This window comes from Sprattus sprattus, assembly GCF_963457725.1.
Source record: "Sprattus sprattus genome assembly, chromosome: 14".
Taxonomy (NCBI): domain Eukaryota; kingdom Metazoa; phylum Chordata; class Actinopteri; order Clupeiformes; family Clupeidae; genus Sprattus; species Sprattus sprattus.
In genome coordinates, this window is record NC_137912.1 from 31,551,181 (window position 1) to 31,571,097 (window position 19,917).

The following is a 19,917-nucleotide window of genomic DNA, read 5'->3' on the forward strand; positions in this document are numbered from 1 at the left end:
GCATCCGTAGAAGAATCCATTATGTGAATTCATTGTGTCATTATCATACAGCCGGCTACAGGAATAGCCTACTGTGACGGCCTCAGCTGCAGGGATATAGACGTAACATATTACAGAGTCATTCTCGCATTACAGTTACTGACAAAACGCTGAACATTTTGAAGATTAATTGACAACGCCTTAGAGACGACAAAGCAAAATCTGAACGAGCGGAGGGAACCGGAAAATGACACCCATATTGCTGATATTATTGTTCCATCGCATCAGAGCAAATAACGAGGTAGGTTACAGTCAACTGTTTTTGCCTGTCTAGCCTAATAGCATACATTCAGTGTCGGATTGCTCATTGAAATTTTACTGTAACACATTGTAAACTATTTTGCGGCTTAAAATGTTAAACATCAAAAGGGTCATGCTGTTGCTTGGGCCTATATTTAAGCTGTATTTTATCGTTCAGAAAGATTGAAGACAAAAGCTGATGGAGGAGTGGCACAACCAAATGCGTAATTGCCTCAATAATCAGAATGATGTCAGAGATGAAAGTAATCATTATGTTACTGTGGATGAGAGATGGCTTTGGAGTGAGGGCCGCTTTTGAGATTTTCCTCTAGATTCCATTAAACTGTTAAAATATGCTTGCATCCATTTAATGCCAATGAATTAAGGCATAAGCTTTAATTATTTTTAAACTAGTTTTTCTTCACAAAGATGAGAATGCTTCATGACTTGTAATTAGTATGTCAGTTCGAAGGCATGATAAATTCCACTGTTCCAGCCCTTTGCATATTGTAGGTCGAGAAGCATTTGATTTTATCATTCCATTTTCAATGAATGGTTCTTTTGGATCACATTAACAACTATCTTCCTGATTATGGATGTTCTTTAACAAAAACATGGTAACACTGATTGGTATGACCTATATATCGTTCAATACCTTATGAGCTAGTTAATGGATATTCTCTCCAAGTAAAGAGAGGCTGAATAAGTAGTCAGTCATAGTTAAAATCATATTACCTAGTTGTTATTCATATTTTATTGTCACTGGACATGTAGTTTGACTTTATGAGTATTCCCCTGGTACTAAGTAATCCTGACCAGAAAAGGGAATGGGGCTACCTACCTTCTTAGTATTGACCAGAGCAGGGAATGGGGATATCTTCCTTCTTAGTATTGACCATAGAAGGGAATTGGGCCTCCTACCTTCTTAGTATTGTGGGCCAAAGGGTGGAATCTTTATATAAAAAATGTCAATATTAAATATACATCATTCACCTTATCTCAGAGACACTTTATCATTATAGCAACAAAAATAAATAAAACTATTTATCTTATGTCATCAGCGTAAACTACTTATAACATTTCTTCTAATAATAGTCTACGTGTTCACAAACTAATGTCACCTCTTTACATTAATGCAACTTCAGATAGCTGGCTGGCTGGTTATCAGAGGTAGCTAGCTGATTAGGTTCAGCTTAACTAGCTATAGCAATTTACTGTTAAGTTAAACTGTTATTATATGAGTGATATTACCAGAGTAATGTAAGAAATTACATAAAAATGTGAGCGATATACCAGAGTAATTAAGCTACTGTGTGTAATGAGTGGAAAGTGCAGGTTTTAGCTGTAAATCATTCCGAAGCGTAAATCATTCCCAAGCGTAACCACACTATCTTACAAACATATATCTGTCTGAAGTGGTCAGAGTGGACGGACTTGTGCTTCTTAAACAAATAACAAAATAGCATTATACAGTTATGGCAATAGTGCAGCTCATTAAAACTCAGGATACAACGTGTTACTAGGCAATAGTCAGCTCAGTGCACTGATAAAAGGTGTAACTAGGCAGTCGTCAGCTCAGTGCACTGATAAAAGGTGCACTGATAAAGGTGCACTGATAAAGGTGTAACTAGGCAGTAGTCAGCTCAGTGCACTGATAAAAGGTGTAACTAGGCAGTAGTCAGCTCAGTGCACTGATAAAAGGTGTAACTAGGCAGTAGTCAGCTCAGTGCACTGATAAAAGGTGTAACTAGGCAGTAGTCAGCTCAGTGCACTGATAAAAGGTGTAACTAGGCAGTAGTCAGCTCAGTGCACTGATACAAGGTGTAACTAGGCAGTAGTCAGCTCAGTGAACTGTAAATTAAGCAGCGCAGAACCCATTCATGTCTGCACTTATGGTTTAAAGTTATGAAATGCATGTGATTGACATCTCTGTCTCTGCCCCATTCTCAGCCACAGACCACGGATGACGCACAGGGCCCAGGTCTGCTGGTGGTGGAGCCCCAGATTGCCATGTTCTGTGGACGGCCACTCCTACACATGAATCAGGCAAATGGCCGGTGGGAGTCTGACCCTCAGGGTCATCAAGAATGCTTCACTGAGCCTAGTCAGATCCTGTCCTACTGCCAAAAGGTCTGTGTTTCCGCTTATATCTGTTCATCTTCCATCATGTTTTCTATTTTCTTAACCCATTTAGGCCTAAAGCGCCTGGAAAAAATGCCTGTAAAACCTATAGGCGATTTCAGAAAAGCCCCCAAAACCTGAAGTTTTTCTAGAAATTCAGCAATTGTGTCAACGCCTACTACATTACTGATTTCTCAGCCCCTGTAACAGATAGGAACACAATTCAAAAAGTATTTGAGAGCTTACACCTGTGGCTTTCATGAGAATTTGAATTTGTATTTACAAATATTTACAATATTTACCTACACCTTCTCAAAAGTAAACAAAATATGTAAAAGTGCAGGATCAGAACAGAACAGTAGGAAAAAATGTAATAAGCTATATGACAAAGTATATAACAATGTGAAATAAAGTATATAACTATATAATTATAAATATATAATTCTTATAGGGAAAGTTTTAACTTTTGAGTTGTTTACTTGTTTTATTATGAGCAGAAGGGAATACGATTAACATCTATTTTGTTGTCCGTGTAGTTTTTACATACCAGGGATATTTAATGCTCATTTGGACACTATGGATGGAGAATGGACCTGACAGTGTCAACCTCTGAGTTGTTTACTTGTTGTATTATGAGCAGAAGGGAATAAGATTTTGATCAACAATTATAACTATTTTGTTGTCCATGTAGTTTTTACATACCAGTGATATTTTTATGCTCATTTGGATACTATCACTGAGATACAGATGAACTAGTTTAGTGTCAAATATTCCATTAAAAGGGAAAAAACAGGAATAATTCAAATAAAAAACAAAACAAATTTCAAGTACATCTTATTTATCAACTGATAAATACTGTATGCTGGGCTGAAATGGAAGGCAACCAAAGCATTCACTATAATAAAGTCAAACGAGGATTCAGTAGCATTAACTGATTATAAACAACATTCTATAGGGACTGATTATTGTTTTGAAATACTAGAATATATAGTAATGCAAAGAATAGAGAGTTGTCGATATAATTCGCTCGTTCACACTCGCTCACTGGAGAAAGTTTTAACAACATAGCAAGCTAGCTTAGTGTTAATATAGCCCTCTATGATACCATATTCCCTTTCATTTACCTCGAGTAAACCTACATTTAAGCAAGTAACAATCGTTAACAACTACAGATAACCATATGCTGTAACTACCAGTACTCACAACTCACTCCTTGCCTAATTTACTTTGAGCTATAATCCTGGCTGTCGCGGAGGAGACGTTACTTAGCAAAGCGAGAAAGCCAACGATTTTTTTTTTAAACTACTAATGGCAAAACATTTGAGGCACTATCACATGTCTATTCTGATGCATTTCATTGGCCCAGAGGCCGACACTTTGGGCAAAAACCCCCCCTTATACAGAGAAAACGACACAAACGCTTTCCCGGCCTTAAAGGTAGAATGACGCAACAGCGCTCCCGGCTTTAATGGTAGAACAGCGGTAATGCTTTCCCGGCTTAAATGGGTTAATCTCCTCTTTTCTTCTCCAAATGTCTGTCCTCTCTGTCACTGGAAAGAGCAAAATATCCAGAATGAAGTACATTATCATTACATGACCTCTTTTACATAAGGAGTTTCCAAGTTTAATGCAATTCAAGGTTTATTGAAAAGGTTGCTTTTGTGTCTTTTTGTGAAAAAACTACCTGGTAATCAGGAAGAAACCTTGCCCGGTAGAGATCGGAAGGGGCGGGGAAATGTGGCAGAAGGGGATGGGAACAACAAGTGGGAAATGTACACAGCATACTCAGGGTAAATGGACACAGCATACATGGGGTAAATGTACATAATATATAGAAACATAGTATGGTATATACAGTGGGGAAGTATTTGATCCCCTGCCGAGTTTGCAAGTTTGCCCACTTGCAAAGAAATGTGTGATCTATCTATCAGTGTAATGGCAGGTCTATTTTAACAGTGAGAGACAGAATGTCAACACAAAACATCCAGAAAATGGCATTTTATAACAGTTATGAACTGATTTGCATAAAAAGTATTTGAACACCTAGCAAAACATGACTTAGTACTTAAACCCTTGTTGGCAAGCACAGACGTCAGACTGCTCTTCTAGTTGGTCACCAGGTTTACACACATCTCAGGAGGGATTTTGGTTCACTCCTTTTTGCAGATCCTCTCCAACTCCAAGGTTGTGCTTTCAATGGGAGGGAATGAGGTTCAAGCCCAATATTCCATGGTACACGGGCCCCATCCATAGTCCCCTTGATGCGGTGGAGTCATCCTGTAGCCTTGGCAGAGAAACATCCCCAAAGCATATTGTTTCCACCTCCATGCTTGACGATGGGGATGGTGTTTTTGGGGTTGTATTATCATTCTTCCCCCTCCAAACGCAGCAAGTCAAGTGAATGCCAAAGAGCTTGATTTTGGTCTCATCTGACCACATCCTGTCTCCCAATCCTCCTTAGAATCATTCAAGTGTTTATTGGCAAACTTCAGACGGCCCTGTACATGTGCTTCCTTGAGCAGGGGGACCTTGCCAGCGCTGCAGGACTTCAAACCATTAGGGCGTTGTGTGTTGCCAATGGTTTTCTTGGTGACTGGGGTCCCAGCTGCCTTGAGATCATTCACAAGCTCCCCCTGTGTAGTTCTGGGGTTATCCCGCAAGTTTTGGATGATCACCGATAGTGCACGAGGCGAGATCTTACATGGAGCCCCAGACCGAGGGCGGTTGACAGTTGTTTGGTGTTGCTTTCATTTGCTAATAATTGCACCAACAGCGGTCTGCTTTTCACCCAGCTGCTTGCGATGGTTTTGTAGCCCAATACAGCCTTGTGCAGGTCTACAATCTTATCTCTGACGTCCTTGGACAACTCTTTGGTCTTGCCCATGATGGTAAGGTTTAAGGTGTGTAGTATGATTATTTTGGACAGGTTTCTTCTATACACGTCACCAGTTTATATCAGGTGTACCTTGTTAGGCCTAATGAGGACTAATCTGTGTGCCTTGTGGGCACATAACTGGTCTGTGGGAGCCAGGGTTTTTTCTAAACAAGGGAACAGGGGCGCTGCGCCCCGATACTCCCGGCGTGCGCCCTCCTACCGAAATGCCGACTGAACCTGTCAGACTTGGATCTGTACTTACATACTGCTGTACAACATACACTATTTCTCAAAACGATCTTTTCTCCGCAAAAATATCCCAACACCATCACCTGACAATGTGTCTGATCCTCAAAATAACTTATAATTACTCCAAAAATATTCCGATCCGAATTGGAATTTCCCAGACCGAGTCGACATGTTGACATGCTAACGTTAAAGTTATTAGCAGCTTTGCCGGCTGACGTGCGGCTCGGCTGCAGCTCGAGTGCTCACTCACTTTTGTCTTGGTGTACAGAATTTTGATATTGTAAAACAAACATCTAAAATGCATATTTTGCACGCAATAAATTTGGAAATACAGACAAAAAGCTGCCTGATTTGAATGGGGTATTTATTCATGTATATTTTGTCTTCACACAATCTTGAGAGATGTCTTCAAGTAACGTTAATGTTCCAAACATTAAACATTCTAATGTGTGCACCGTCTCAGAAAGTTACTAGCCAGACTAGCAGTATCTACTGATAGAATGCCATGGATCCAGCAAAGCGTAAAGCTAAACGAAAATATGAAGATACGTTCTTGCCTGAATGGGAGGAATTATTAGCGGAGCGAAATGGAAAACTCCTCTGCTAAATATGCCAGACGTCACTGTCGCATTTTAAAGCCTCAAACTTGGAGCTCCGTCTCTCCACACACAATGCTAACATAGCCCTGGAGTTCCTAAAGGCACAGAGCTGGGCAGGCACAAGGTACATACTTTGAAACGTCAGTCAGAGAAACAGACTCGTTTTTTTGGAAATGTACTCTGAAGTAGGCTACTCTGAAACGGTCACGTTGGCATCGTATCAGGTGTGATGGAATATTGCTCGAGCAAAAAAGTAATATAGTGAGGGAGAGTTTGAAAATTGAGCAGAGGATATCTGACATTAACTATAATTCAACAGATGTCTTTAATATGTTTATTTTTGTGCCATATTTTTAATCTACATTCGTTAATTGATCTTCCTACAACCCACTAGAGGACACTATTTAAAAGGTTATTTTCAAAAAAGGGGAAGCAACTGCTGTGATAAAGCTCTTCTGGAGGCACATTCTGTTCCAATGCTTTGTTTTGATCACAGTCATTGCAGAGAATGAGGCCTCACATAAATATGTGAAGGAAAAGGGTAGTAGCTGCTCCTAAGCTTTCTCTCCCAGGTCAGGGCGCTCCTGCTTCACACACATCCAAAACAAAATCCCAGCAGATGTCTTCAATATGTTTATATTTGTGCCATATTTTAAATCTAAATTTGTTAATTTCTCTTCCTAAAACCCACCAGAGGACACTATTTAAAAGGTTATTTTCAAAAAAAGTCCATAAGGTTACTGTTAAGAGAGTAAGTAGAGTAGGAACAGAAAAACATGTCATGGTGGCTATGTATACTGCATAGTATGGGGTAGAATAAGTGGTGTACCGTGGTGATGGTTACATGTGGGCCAAGGGTTTGTACAAGAATATCGGGTGGAGAGACTACAGCAGTACCCCACAGCGAAGATAGTCTAGACTAGGAGGGAAGAAAGAAATAGAGTGAGTGGATAGATTTGCATTAAGTTTTGATGAGTTATGTTTAGTTATTGTTGGCTGACATGGTGCATGCAGATTTAAGTTAGGATAGCAAGGGTGGCAGGATACAATGGCAGTGCCTAACTGGCTGGCGACAACAGCAACACACGCCAGATGCTGGACCTGGGATCCGTAAGGGCACCCCTTTATGGAATAACATGCACTGTCTGTAACCTACTCCAGTTAAACACTACAGCATGGCCAGCAGTAGGAGGAATGTTGCGACAGGTGACAGGTGACTGTCAATTATTCCTGGCTGGAATGCCCTAAAGAGGACTCCATCTCCCATGACACACATAATGTACCCATGACACACAGATAGTGGCTCATGTCCAACAAAACAATGGAAATAAAATACAGTATTTATAGACACAAGGTTATGGTGAAATTTCACATACTAAAATGAAAATACCTTTCACTCTGGTTACATTATAGGAAAAGATGTTAAACTCCTTGTGTATCTAGCACCTATCTCCACTGGTCGTGTGTGTGTTTCCAAATCTCACTTTGTTGCTTCCGTTACCGGTGAAGCTTTCAGCATACTTAAGCTTCTCCCTTTGAAACTCTACTCAATCACCTCTTCAAAGGGAATCATTAACTCAATAAAATAAACAAGAATGCGTTTCGTGAACGAACTGCGAAAGTTTGCTTGCTATGTTGCGGCCATGACAGAGAGAACAAGTGCCTTGGAATTGGGGCAGGTGTCAGTGAAGCACAGCTGCAAGCCAGTTCAAAGACACCATTATGATGTCACAAAGCCACAGAGTTGGGGCAGGTGTCAGTAGGTGCGTTTCCATCCCATATGTTAATATTTAATCCTGGATGGAAACGCGTGCGATGCGCATTAACTTCCCCAATGCGCTTAGAAATTTGATGCGCCAGAGGGAGGTGGATTAACTAGTTATTCGAATTTAGTTAATGCGCTTAACGTAGATGGAAACAGTTTATTCGAGCGAATCGCGTCTTTTGTGTATTTGTTTATGTTCGGAGTTGGACTGTAGTAGACTACGTCCTGTTGCATTGAATGACAACCGTGCTGCTGTCTGTCCCGAATGTGATGTTCCTCTACTGCTTCTCAAACTGCCAATACACCACACCTAATGCAGCATATGCACTTGCTGTTATATACTAGTATAATATATCTATGGTTTATGAGGGGCCGTGCAAGACATTATTCATTCTCATTCTCACATACATACATTCTCACTCTCACATACATACATTCTCACTCTCACATACATACATTCTCACTCTCACATAGATACATTCTCACTCTCACATACATACATTCTCCTCTCACATACATACATTCTCATTCTCACATACATACATGCTCACTCTCACATCCATACATTCTACTTTCACATACATACATTCTACTTTCACATACATACATTCTCCTCTTACGTACATACATTCTCCTCTTGTCAATGGTTAAGTGGAAGGGAAGGCTTTCTTTGCGTTTGCGTGTGTGCGTCATCAATGTGCGTCTCCTGTGGGCTAGAGCAACGCTGGCGTCTACTTTGTTGACTGCCGCTTCTGTCCCAATAGTTCGTGTTTTGTTAGTCGTTAGTCGTTTTAGTGTTTTGTTTTGTTCCCGTCTACATATCCGTCTCCATATCCGTATTCCTTCAACTTCATCGGTCATTCCTCCACCCGTCTTTCACTCTTCTCCTCCCTCACTCCTGGACCATTTACTGCGCTAGCCAGCTAGCTAGCAGCTGGACTAACTCTCCATCTCCGGACCCAACTCATCACTGGACTCATCTATTTTCTCCCGGCTTCGAGTGTGTGGACTGCGTGATCTGGGCTCGGGTGAGTAAGTTTGTGTGTGTTCGTGGTGGTGATTGTGTAAGCCCCGGCCGACTGTTGCGTGCGTTTAAAAAAATCTAAACAACAACAACACAGTTGTCTGGCTATCTTGCTGGCGCTCTTAGAGGGAGCCTCCACTCCCTCTCAGCTCGCCTGCTACAGCCTGCTGAGGCCCGCCATGGCATTGCGGGTCCTCCCTACCGTGCAGACATGGTCTGGGGTAACCAGCGCCACCCACTCCACCTACTTCAACACCCGGTCCACTGCCGCTTTCCCTCAACTCCATGCCCACCAGCTTCTAGCCACCGCCAGTTTACTAAACGGATTATTCTCATCTGCTGCTACGCTACATCTCCTCCTTGGACAGATTACCACTACGCCACCAACTTCTCGTCCACTCACCTACACTGCTGCTGACCTTCACCTCCTCAACCGCAACTACCGTCTCCCAGCTGCTGCTGCCTCTGCAGCTAGCTCAGCTGGGATCCTTCGCTGGCGCCGTTCCATCCACCGGCGCTCTGGGCTCTCTCACAACCATCACTCCAAAGATGGCTCACCAATCCCCTCACTCTGGACTAGTCTTCGCCCCCCCGTCGCCCCCACCAGCCGCACTGCCAACCTCAGCAACCTCCGCCACCCCACCCCTGCGCCCCCATCCATCTCCCTTGCACTGCTGAACTGCCGTTCCCTCTACAACAAATCACCTATTATACTTGAACTGCTACTTGACAACAACATCGACCTGCTTTTCCTCTGTGAAACGTGGCAACAGCCCCTGGACTTCTACGCTCTCAACCAAGCCACTCCACCCAACTACAGTTACACTGCCAAACCCCGCCTCTCCGGGCGTGGGGGAGGTCTTGCTGTCATACACAAAAAATCTACATCCATCATTGAACTGAACCTCAACCTTCCATCCATCTCATCATTTGAATACCTCGCTCTCTCCCTCCCCAATTCTATCACCGTCATTCTAATCTACCGTCCCCCAAAGCCCCACCCCTCTTTTCTCACTGACATGTCTGACCTCCTCACCATCGCATCCTCTCTCTCTTCCCGCCTCCTACTCACTGGTGACTTCAACATCCACATCGACTGCCCTAACGCCCCACTGACGTCTGACTTCCTCTCTCTCCTGGACTGCTTCCACCTCGCCCAATACATCGACTTCCCCACCCATACCAAAGGCCACACTCTGGACTTAGTTTGTTCCTCTCTCCTACCCATATCCAACCCCCACCCCCTCCCCTTCCCACTCTCTGATCATCTCTGCATCCTTTTCTCCGCCCCCCTATCCTCGCCCCACAACCCCTTAAAACGCACCATTACCTACCGCAACATCAAGTCAGTCAACCCCCTCACGCTCTCCCAGCTCATATCCTCTGCTTTCCCCCCTGACTCCGCCCCCTCTTCCCCCGATGACTATGCTGCCATGCTAAACACCACCCTCTCCGACTCCCTCGATTCTCTTGCCCCCTGGAAAACTTCCTCTGTCTCATACACCAACCCTGCCCCCTGGTACACCCCTGAACTCCGCACCATGAAGCAGACGGGCCGCCAACTGGAACGACTCCTCAAAAAAACCCGCCTCACTGTCCACGCCGAAGCCTACAAGCAACACATCTCCTCCTACCGTGATGCTCTCCAAGCCGCCAAAACTGCCCACCTCTCCACCCTCATCAGCAGCTCTCACCGGAACCCCCGCACCCTGTTCGCCACCGTCAACAAGCTGCTCAAGCCACTGGACACCACACCACCCTCCTCCCCTGACCTCTGCAACTCTTTCCTTCTTGCCTTCAATGACAAAATCTCCAAAATCAACAGCTCCCTGACTGCCGTCGCCATCAACACTATCACCCCCCCCACCCCTGACCCCCCCCCTCCCCCTGACCACCCACCCTCCCCTCCCCTCACCGCCTTTTCCCCTGTTGACTCCTCTCACATCTTAGACATCATCACTGCCTCTAAAACCACCACCTGCTCTCTTGACCCCCTCCCAACGACCCTAACCAAGGCCTGCCTCCCTGCTCTCATCCCCCATCTCACCACCCTTTTCAATCAGTCTCTATCCCTTGGCCATGTTCCTTCCATTTACAAACTGGCCTCCATCACCCCCATCCTCAAAAAACCCACCCTCGACCCCGCCAACCTCTCCAACTACCGCCCCATCTCCAACCTGCCGTTCCTCTCCAAAACACTTGAACGCATCGTCGCCGCCCAACTCCACACCCACCTCCAGTCAAACAACCTCTACGAACCCCTCCAATCTGGTTTCCGTCCACTTCACAGCACTGAAACAGCCCTGGTAAAAGTACTCAATGATCTCCTCACCTCTGCAGACTCCGGTGCCCTCAACATCCTGTTACTACTAGACCTCAGCGCAGCCTTTGACACTATAAACCATTCCATCCTCCTACAAAGGCTGCGCCAACTGGGTGTTGAGGGCTCTGCACTCGACTGGCTCACATCTTACCTCACAAACAGGCAACAGTTCATCTCCCTCTCCGGTCACTCATCCACCCTCTCCCCAGTTACGCAGGGGGTCCCCCAGGGATCAGTCCTCGGCCCCCTCCTCTTCATCTGCTACCTCTTCCCCCTTGGTCACATCCTCCGCCAACTCAACCTGGACTTCCACTGCTACGCCGATGACACCCAGATATACGTCACCACCAAATCCCTCCAAAATCCTCCCCTCACCCACATCGAAACTTGCATCTCCACAATAAAAACTTGGCTTACTCACAACTTCCTCAAACTGAACAGTGACAAAACTGAGCTCCTCCTCATTGGCACCAAATCCACTCTCAATAAAACTGGTCCCATTTCACTCACCATCGACTCCTCAACCATCACCCCCTCCACCCAGGTACGCAATCTCGGTGTCATCATGGACCCCTCCCTTACCTTCACTCCCCATGTCAGCCACATCATCAAGACCTCATATTTCCACCTCCGCCGCATCGCCAAAATCAGACACTGCCTCCCCCCCCCTGCTGCTGAATCCCTCATCCATGCCTTCATCTCCTCTCGACTGGACTACTGCAACTCCCTCCTTACTGGCATCTCCTCCCATTCCCTCCATAGACTCCAAATGGTCCAAAACTCTGCTGCCCGCCTCCTCACCCACACCCGGTCCCGTGAACACATCACTCCTGTTCTCCACTCTCTCCACTGGCTCCCCATCAAGCAGCGCATCAACTTTAAAATACTCCTCCTCACCTTCAAAGCTCTTCACCACCTAGCCCCCCCCTACCTGTCTGACCTCCTCCTCCCCCACCGCCCCTCCCGAGCCACCCGCTCCTCCTCCACTCTCACCCTGACTACACCAACATCCCGATTAAAAACTTTTGGCGACAGAGCATTCTCACGCACTGCACCCCGACTCTGGAATTCCCTCCCCCAAACTGTTCGCCACTCTCCCTCACTCACAACATTCAAGTCCCGCCTCAAAACGTACCTCTTCACCCAAGCCTATGATCTTCCCTATCCCTAGCCACCATTACCCAACTGCCTACACTTCTACCCCCTGTTACATCTCAAAACTCTGTTTTCTTTTTGTGCTGTGTATGCTTGTGTTGTCCCCCCCTGTCTGTAATACCCCCCCCCCCCCCCTTTTTTCTTTGCCTGTAAATGTAAATGTCTCCTGCTTGTACTGTCCCCCCCTGTCTGTACTACCCCCCCCCCCCCCCCTCCTCTATGACTCTGTAATCTGCGACTTTGGGTATCTGATAAAGCGCAATACAAAATAAAGATATTATTATTATTATTATTATTTTAAACAAATTATTCCCTCCAAACGTCATCGCTTTGGCATAAAACTATTTGTGTTATGTGATGTAACAGGGTATGTTCAGGACCTTATCATATACACCGGTAAATCGACAGATGTGACTACCATCAGGGGTCTTGGAATGTCGGGGTCAGTTGTCCATGCATTGATGAAGCCTTTTTATGGCAAGGGCCATATTTTGTACATGACAACTGGTATTCCAGCCCTTCCCTTTTTTCCCCATCTTCAACACCATGGAACAGGTGCCTGTGGTACAGTGAGGTCCAACAGGAAAGGGAAGCCAAAATGTATTGACAGAATGCAGAGGGGTGAGGTGGAGTCCTTCCACAACGGGGATATTCTCGCAACAAAATGGCATGACAAGCGAGATGTGCATACTCTGTCCACAGTACACTGCGAGGGCATGGTGCCGACTGGCAAAGTCAACTATGCCACAGGCTACAAAGTCTGTAGGCATAAAACATTGATTTGCATAAATGACAAGTCTGACGTTTTCTACTATTTTGTATATACAGCCGCGGAAAAAATTAAGAGACCACTTCAAAATTATCAGTTTCTCTGGTTTTACTATTTATTGGTATGTGTTAAAGTAAAATGTACATTTCTGTTTTATTCTATAACCTACTGGCAACATTCCTACCAAATTTCAAATAAAAATATTGTCATTTAGATCATTTATTTGCAGAAAAATGACAATTGGTCAAAATAGCAAAAAAGATGCAGTGTCTTCAGATCTCGAATAATGCAAAGAAAACAAGCTCATATTCATTTTTAAACTACACAATACTAATGCTTTAACTTAGGAAGAGTTCAGAAATCAATATTTGGTGGAATAACCTTGATTTAAAATCACAACTTTCATGTGTCTTGGCATGCTCTCCACCAGTCTTTCACATTGCAGCTCGGCTTCTTTTCATGGCTTGTGACCATCCATCTTCCTCTTGATCACATTTCAGAGTTTTTTTAATGGGATTCACCTTTACTGGCCTGGCTGTGTGGCATGGAGCATTGCCCTGCTGGGAAAAACACTTCTCAGAGTTGGGGAACATTGTCAGAGCAAAAGGAAGCAAGTTTTTCTTCCGGGACAAACCAAAGCTGACTGGAGGTCCCTAAGTTCGTCTTCTCTGATGAGTCCAATTTTCAGCTTTGCCCAACACATGGTCGTCTGATGGTTAGACTGAGACCTGGAGAGGCCTACAAGCCACAGAGTCTTGCACCTACTGTGAAATTGGACTCATCAGAGAAGACGAACTTAGGGACCTCCAGTCAGCTTTGGTTCAATCCTTATGGTCTTTTACAAACCTCAGCCAGGCAAAGTACAACGTTGTCCCGGAAGAAAAAATTGCTTCCTTTTGCTCTGACAATGTTCCCCAACTCTGAGAAGTGTTATTTCCAGCAGGGTAATGCTCCATACCACACAGCCAGGCCAGTAAAGGTGTGGATGGAGTACCACCAGATCAGGACCCTGTCATTGCCAGCCCAATTTCGAGACCTGAATCCCATAAAAAAAACTCTGAAATGTGATCAAGAGGAAGATGGATGGTCACAAGCCATGAAGAGAAGCCGAGCTGCTTGAATTCTTGCGCCAGGAGTAGCATAAAGTCACCCAACGGCAATGTGAAAGACTGGTGGAGAGCATGCCAAGACACATGAAAGTTGTGATTTTAAATCAAGGTTATTCCACCAAATATTGATTTCTGAACTCTTCCTAAGTTAAAGCATTAGTATTGTGTAGTTTAAAAATGAATATGAGCTTGTTTTCTTTGCATTATTCGAGATCTGAAGACACTGCATCTTTTTTGCTATTTTGACCAATTGTTATTTTTCTGCAAATAAATGATCTAAATGACAATATTTTTATTTGAATTTTGGTAGGAATGTTGCCAGTAGGTTATAGAATATAACAGAAATGTACATTTTACTTTAACACATACCAATAAATAGTAAAACCAGAGAAACTGATAATTTTGAAGTGGTCTCTTAATTTTTTCCGCGGCTGTATGTCCACTTACCATTTGTAAAATCCATGGTTGGATGAGGGTGGAGCTGCAGCCACAACTCCTGAACAGAGCCCAGTCTACCTACTCCTGCTGCTCTGAAGGTAACATCAGTCTCCTGAGGCAGCAGTGAAACACACAGCAATGGTGGATTAATTGCATTAGCTTCACAAAGTAATACACTGAAATGTGATATCTGTGCACTTACAAAAATTTACTGACAGTGAGCCTGTGGAGTGTTTTCAAAGGTTCATGACAACCTCCACAGGAATGAGGATGGGGAGCTGGGGTGATGTGCAAGGGGAGCTGGGGCGATGTGCAGGGGGAGCTGGGGTGATGTGCAGGGGGAGCTGGGGTGATGTGCAGGGGGAGCTGGAGTGAGGATGGGGAGCTGGGGTGATGTGCAGGGGGAGCTGGGGTGATGTGCAGGGGGAGCTGGGGTGAGCAGGAGTGAGGATGGGGAGCTGGGGTGATGTGCAGGGGGAGCTGGGGTGAGCAGGAGTGAGGATGGGGAGCTGGGGTGATGTGCAGGGGGAGCTGGGGTGAGGATGGAGAGCTGGGGTGATGTGCAGGGTGAGCAGGAGTGAGGATGGGGAGCTGGGGTGATGTGCAGGGTGAGCAGGAGTGAGGATGGAGAGCTGGGGTGATGTGCAGGGTGAGCAGGAGTGAGGATGGGGAGCTGGGGTGATGTGCAGGGTGAGCAGGAGTGAGGATGGGGAGCTGGGGTGATGTGCAGGGTGAGCAGGAGTGAGGATGGAGAGCTGGGGTGATGTGCAGGGGGAGCTGGGGTGAGGATGGGAGAGCTGGGGTGATGTGCAGGGTGAGCAGGAGTGAGGATGGAGAGCTGGGGTGATGTGCAGGGGGAGCTGGGGTGAGGATGGGGAGCTGGGGTGATGTGCAGGGTGAGCAGGAGTGAGGATGGGGAGCTGGGGTGATGTGCAGGGTGAGCAGGAGTGAGGATGGAGAGCTGGGGTGATGTGCAGGGGGAGCTGGGGTGAGGATGGGAGAGCTGGGGTGACTCCATTCTTTGGCACCATCTTTTTCCAGGGCCGCTTCCTCCTGCTTCATTTCACACCGTCTACTGACCCCCTACAGAAAATTATTCACAATTTTTATCAGATTCTTTATCCCCACCAAAATGTGTGTATTGATGAGTCAATGGTTAAGTGGGAGGGAAGGTTTCTTTTACACAATTTATTCCCTCCAAACATCATCGCTTTGGCATAAAACTATTTGTGTTATGTGATGTAACAACAGGGTATGTTCAGGACCTTATCATATTCACCAGTAAATCAACTGATGTCACTACCATCAGGGGTCTGGGAATGTCGGGGTCAGTCGTCCATGCACTGATGAAGCCTTTTTAGGGGTAATGATGCAGGGGTGGGGGTGAAGGGGTGAGGTGTAAAGGGGGGGGATGCAGGGATGAGGTGTAGGGGCAAAAGGCCACCAGGAAAGGAAAAGGGATGCCAAAATGCAGAGGGGTGAGGTGGAGTCCTTCAACCAGCAAAGTCCACTATGCCACAGGGGATAGTGTCGTCAAACCCCTGTGTGTGCAGGAGGCAGCCAGAAACTACCAGAGTCAGAATCCCCTTGTGTCTGGAAGTTAATGTCTCAATACGTATTGAATCAAATGATAATTGTCATTGCTCACACGTGTGTGCATGCACACGTGTTTGTGCGTGTCCATGCTCAAGAGCACGTGTAATTAGCCTCTTCTGACAATTAGGGTTACTTGTTTCATGAATCAAAAAGTGCTCTTGAAAAATAATTACCTAAATAATAACCTTTCCTCAAAATTCAGTATACATTTACAAAATCACATTTACTGTTCGACACGTACCATCTCCCCAGAATCAACCTCCTTCTATTTGGGATTGATTACATTAGCTTCACAAAGTAATACTCCGATATGTGCACTAAAAATCACCTCGTGAATCACCTTCTCCACGTTCGCCTCATCTGACTAGCTGTGGATTTGCGCTAAATAGAATGGGCTTGTTTGTTGAACGGATGTAATAAGACGTTTATTTTCTGGACTACATTTTCACATTTTCTTTCACATCTAGCTAGCTCTATTGGCCTACAATCTGTTCGACATCGATTGTATTCACGTTTTTATTGTTTTCATTCACACATGTCATATTCAGCTAGCTAGCTCTATTGGCATACAGACGGTTTGACATAGACTATTATAGCCTAAATTACAACTCTGAGGTTTTCTGGATAAATAAATCAGTCATAAGATCACTTACCCTTTGTTGAAGCCATGCGATGCGAGGAGAGGAAAGGAAATGGTTTGTGGCAAGCGAGGTAACGACAAATCCGAGTGTGGCTGGCTGGAGACTGCCACGACGATGTCATCGTTTCAAACGTGCACGTACCAGTTGGCCTTCGTTGTTACGATGAAGTCACACGATTGACAAAGAACCACTTGTTGATTTAGTCTGATATTAGTAAAATATTTTAGCGAATGCACTGCTGATAAAAACGTGAAGGTAGCACATCAGATCAGGCAAACATTTATAATTTCCTTGCAGCCTTGACAATGACTGTAGAATGTTCCTGTAGAACATTCTGTAGAACATTCGTGAAGGAGCCAGAAAAAAACCCCACCCAGCTGAGTACGTTGGAAAAATGTAAAACCCACGTTCTTAAAGGTTAATGACGAACCAGCAACAAGAGACAAGAACAGAAGGAGTATATATACACACAGAACAGATAACAAGGGACAGGTGAAGACTATCAAGGCGGGGCAGACAATGAGACACAGGTGGACTAAACAAGGTAAACAACAGAAAATGTGGTTGGTGGGGCAGGACTATTGTTTAAGTCCTTTTTTTGCCACAATACATCACAATACTGTAGATATCACTTTTGAATAATTCCTGGGCAATGCAAGACGCTCTTTGGATAAAGGTGTTTGTTATAGTTGCATCTCTGATTGATAGCCCATGACAGGTAAAACTCAGAACATCTCATCCTTTATCACCCCGTCTGTTTTCCTACAAAGTCATGAGTTTGGCCTAAGAAACATGTTTCAACGACTCATGAAGCTGGTGGTAGAAGGGCTAGATCTTTACTGCTACATGTCAAGCTGGGTCCGTCTTCAACTGCTCAACCATGGTGCAGCTCACAGTGCACATGGCAAGCATTACTGTCCAGAGGTATTTAATAATAATAATAATTAATTTAATTTGTAGTGCACTCTACATTCAAACTGCTACAGTGTGTAAAACATTGTTAGAAAGAAAACATAGTTAAAACAGCCCATAACAAAAGCGTAGTAAAAAAATATACATATATATATATATATATATATATATATATATATATATATATGGTTGGTGGAGCAGGACTATTGTTTAAGTCCTTTTTTTGCCACAATACATCACAATACTGTAGATATCACTTTTGAATAATTCCTGGGCAATGCAAGACGCTCTTTGGATAAAGGTGTTTGTTATAGTTGCATCTCTCATTGATAGCCCATGACTTACATATACAGCAGTAATAGTGGGATAATGTCTTCATCAACAACTACATCTATATTTTTCCTTCATACATGCACATTTCAAGGCAAATGCTGTACTGCACCACTTTTGTATAGTTGGTAACAAGGCTGCAAACAAACAAACAAAACAGAGCAGAAAACTGAATACAGTTTTCAGCAAAAGCTTCTTTCCATCTATAGTGATCTTAAATGAATAATTTACTGATATGCTGATCATTGATGGTGCACCGTCTGTTGTTATTCCTCAGAGCATTTTCATGACAAACCAGCATGCTCAATTGCATCACACAGTTGGTCAAATACATCCTTACATTGGATTGTTTTTACACAAAGTAATTCCTCTGTCACTTCAAACTGGTCATTAACACCGTGGCAAAAATCGCGAGCTGAGCATTATCATTTACGTCAATTCTTTCGTCCAGAGCCACAGAATATGCCCTGAAACTTTTGCCTTTGACACACAGCTAGATTTTAGTTTCTGATAATGACTGCCGGACTATACATTATCCTGCTTATTATTCGGTTACTTGTCAAAACCATAGACATTCCTCCAAAATACCTATTTTAATGATTTTGTTGCCATTTCGTGACTTCCGCAAATAAAAAATTGTTCTTTACGCAAATAGAACTTTAAAGTTTCAGGTGTGACGTAGCAACCCATTACTTGCTGACTTCAATAACGTTGCCATTACGTTAAATGACTGGAATGCTTGCCGAATGATATGAAGGATGTGAATTAGAAGCCAAAAACCCGTTGCCAATTGAACTTTTTTCAACATTCTGAGGAGCCAGCGGGCCGGGAGTTTGAGACCCCTGCTTTAAGGCTACTTGGCTTCTCCCAGTTTGACAATCCGTCTCCTGTGCAATCTACTTTACCTGTGCTAACCTCTTTTAAACCACAGATAGGCCTGAACAGGGGTGGAGGGGGAGGCATTAGGCATGCCTTCTTTTCTGCATTGCTCTTTTCGTGTTTGTTGCATCTACATGGCACAACACGTTATTCATACAGTCACTTTACATCACTGTTTTTTACTGACTACACCCCACTGATCATTTCTTTATGACTTCTGGTGATATTTTATTTTCATTTTGAATGAATGCTTAGGGCCTGATTAACTAATATGCGAGCGCTGCTTAATCTGCGTTCGCAAATTAACGCACAGTGTTTTTGCGCATTTTCCATGGTATTTATCAACCCAGATCTGCGCTGGGCAATCTGTGTTTACTCCGCCCTATATAGGGCCTGATTTACTAACATTGCGACCGCTGCTTAAACTGCGTTTGCACATTAACGCACGGTGTTTTTCCGCATTTTTCCGTGGTATTTATTTAGGAAGAGAAAATGAAGCTTTAGCGAAGTGGAGATAGATATATTGGTTCATGTTCGCTCAATCACTGAACCTGATTCAATGTGTGCGCTGCTATATTGTTGTTCTGCCCGCCATCACCTACAGCGAGATGTTTAAAAGAACACGATTATAAAGAATATGCTATTGGTGGCATTAATGCATAAACTGTCTATTATAACAATATAGATGTGCACATGGCGAGATTAATAATTTCTACAAGGGACATGGGCTCACTACAATATATATGGACGTGGGTGCAATCAATGGTTCATATTACGTTCGGAAAGTTTGCGATTTCAAAAAAAGTCCTGTTTGATGTCTATAATTTCAGCTGTGGCAGTGGGGAAATGTATT

The 19,917-nt window shown here is 44.1% G+C and overlaps 1 protein-coding gene across 1 annotated transcript in view; it reads left to right on the top strand.

Moving 5' to 3' along the window:
• Positions 1 to 226: 226 nt before the first annotated feature.
• Positions 227 to 19,917, top strand: part of aplp1 (amyloid beta (A4) precursor-like protein 1) — a gene marked incomplete at both ends in the record, with an annotated part of 59,233 nt that continues 39,542 nt past the window's right edge. Inside the window, 2 exons of the mRNA XM_080851604.1 lie at positions 227 to 280; positions 2,230 to 2,409. Coding sequence (XP_080707730.1) covers positions 227 to 280; positions 2,230 to 2,409 — 234 coding nt within the window. The remainder of the gene's footprint in view (positions 281 to 2,229; positions 2,410 to 19,917) is intronic.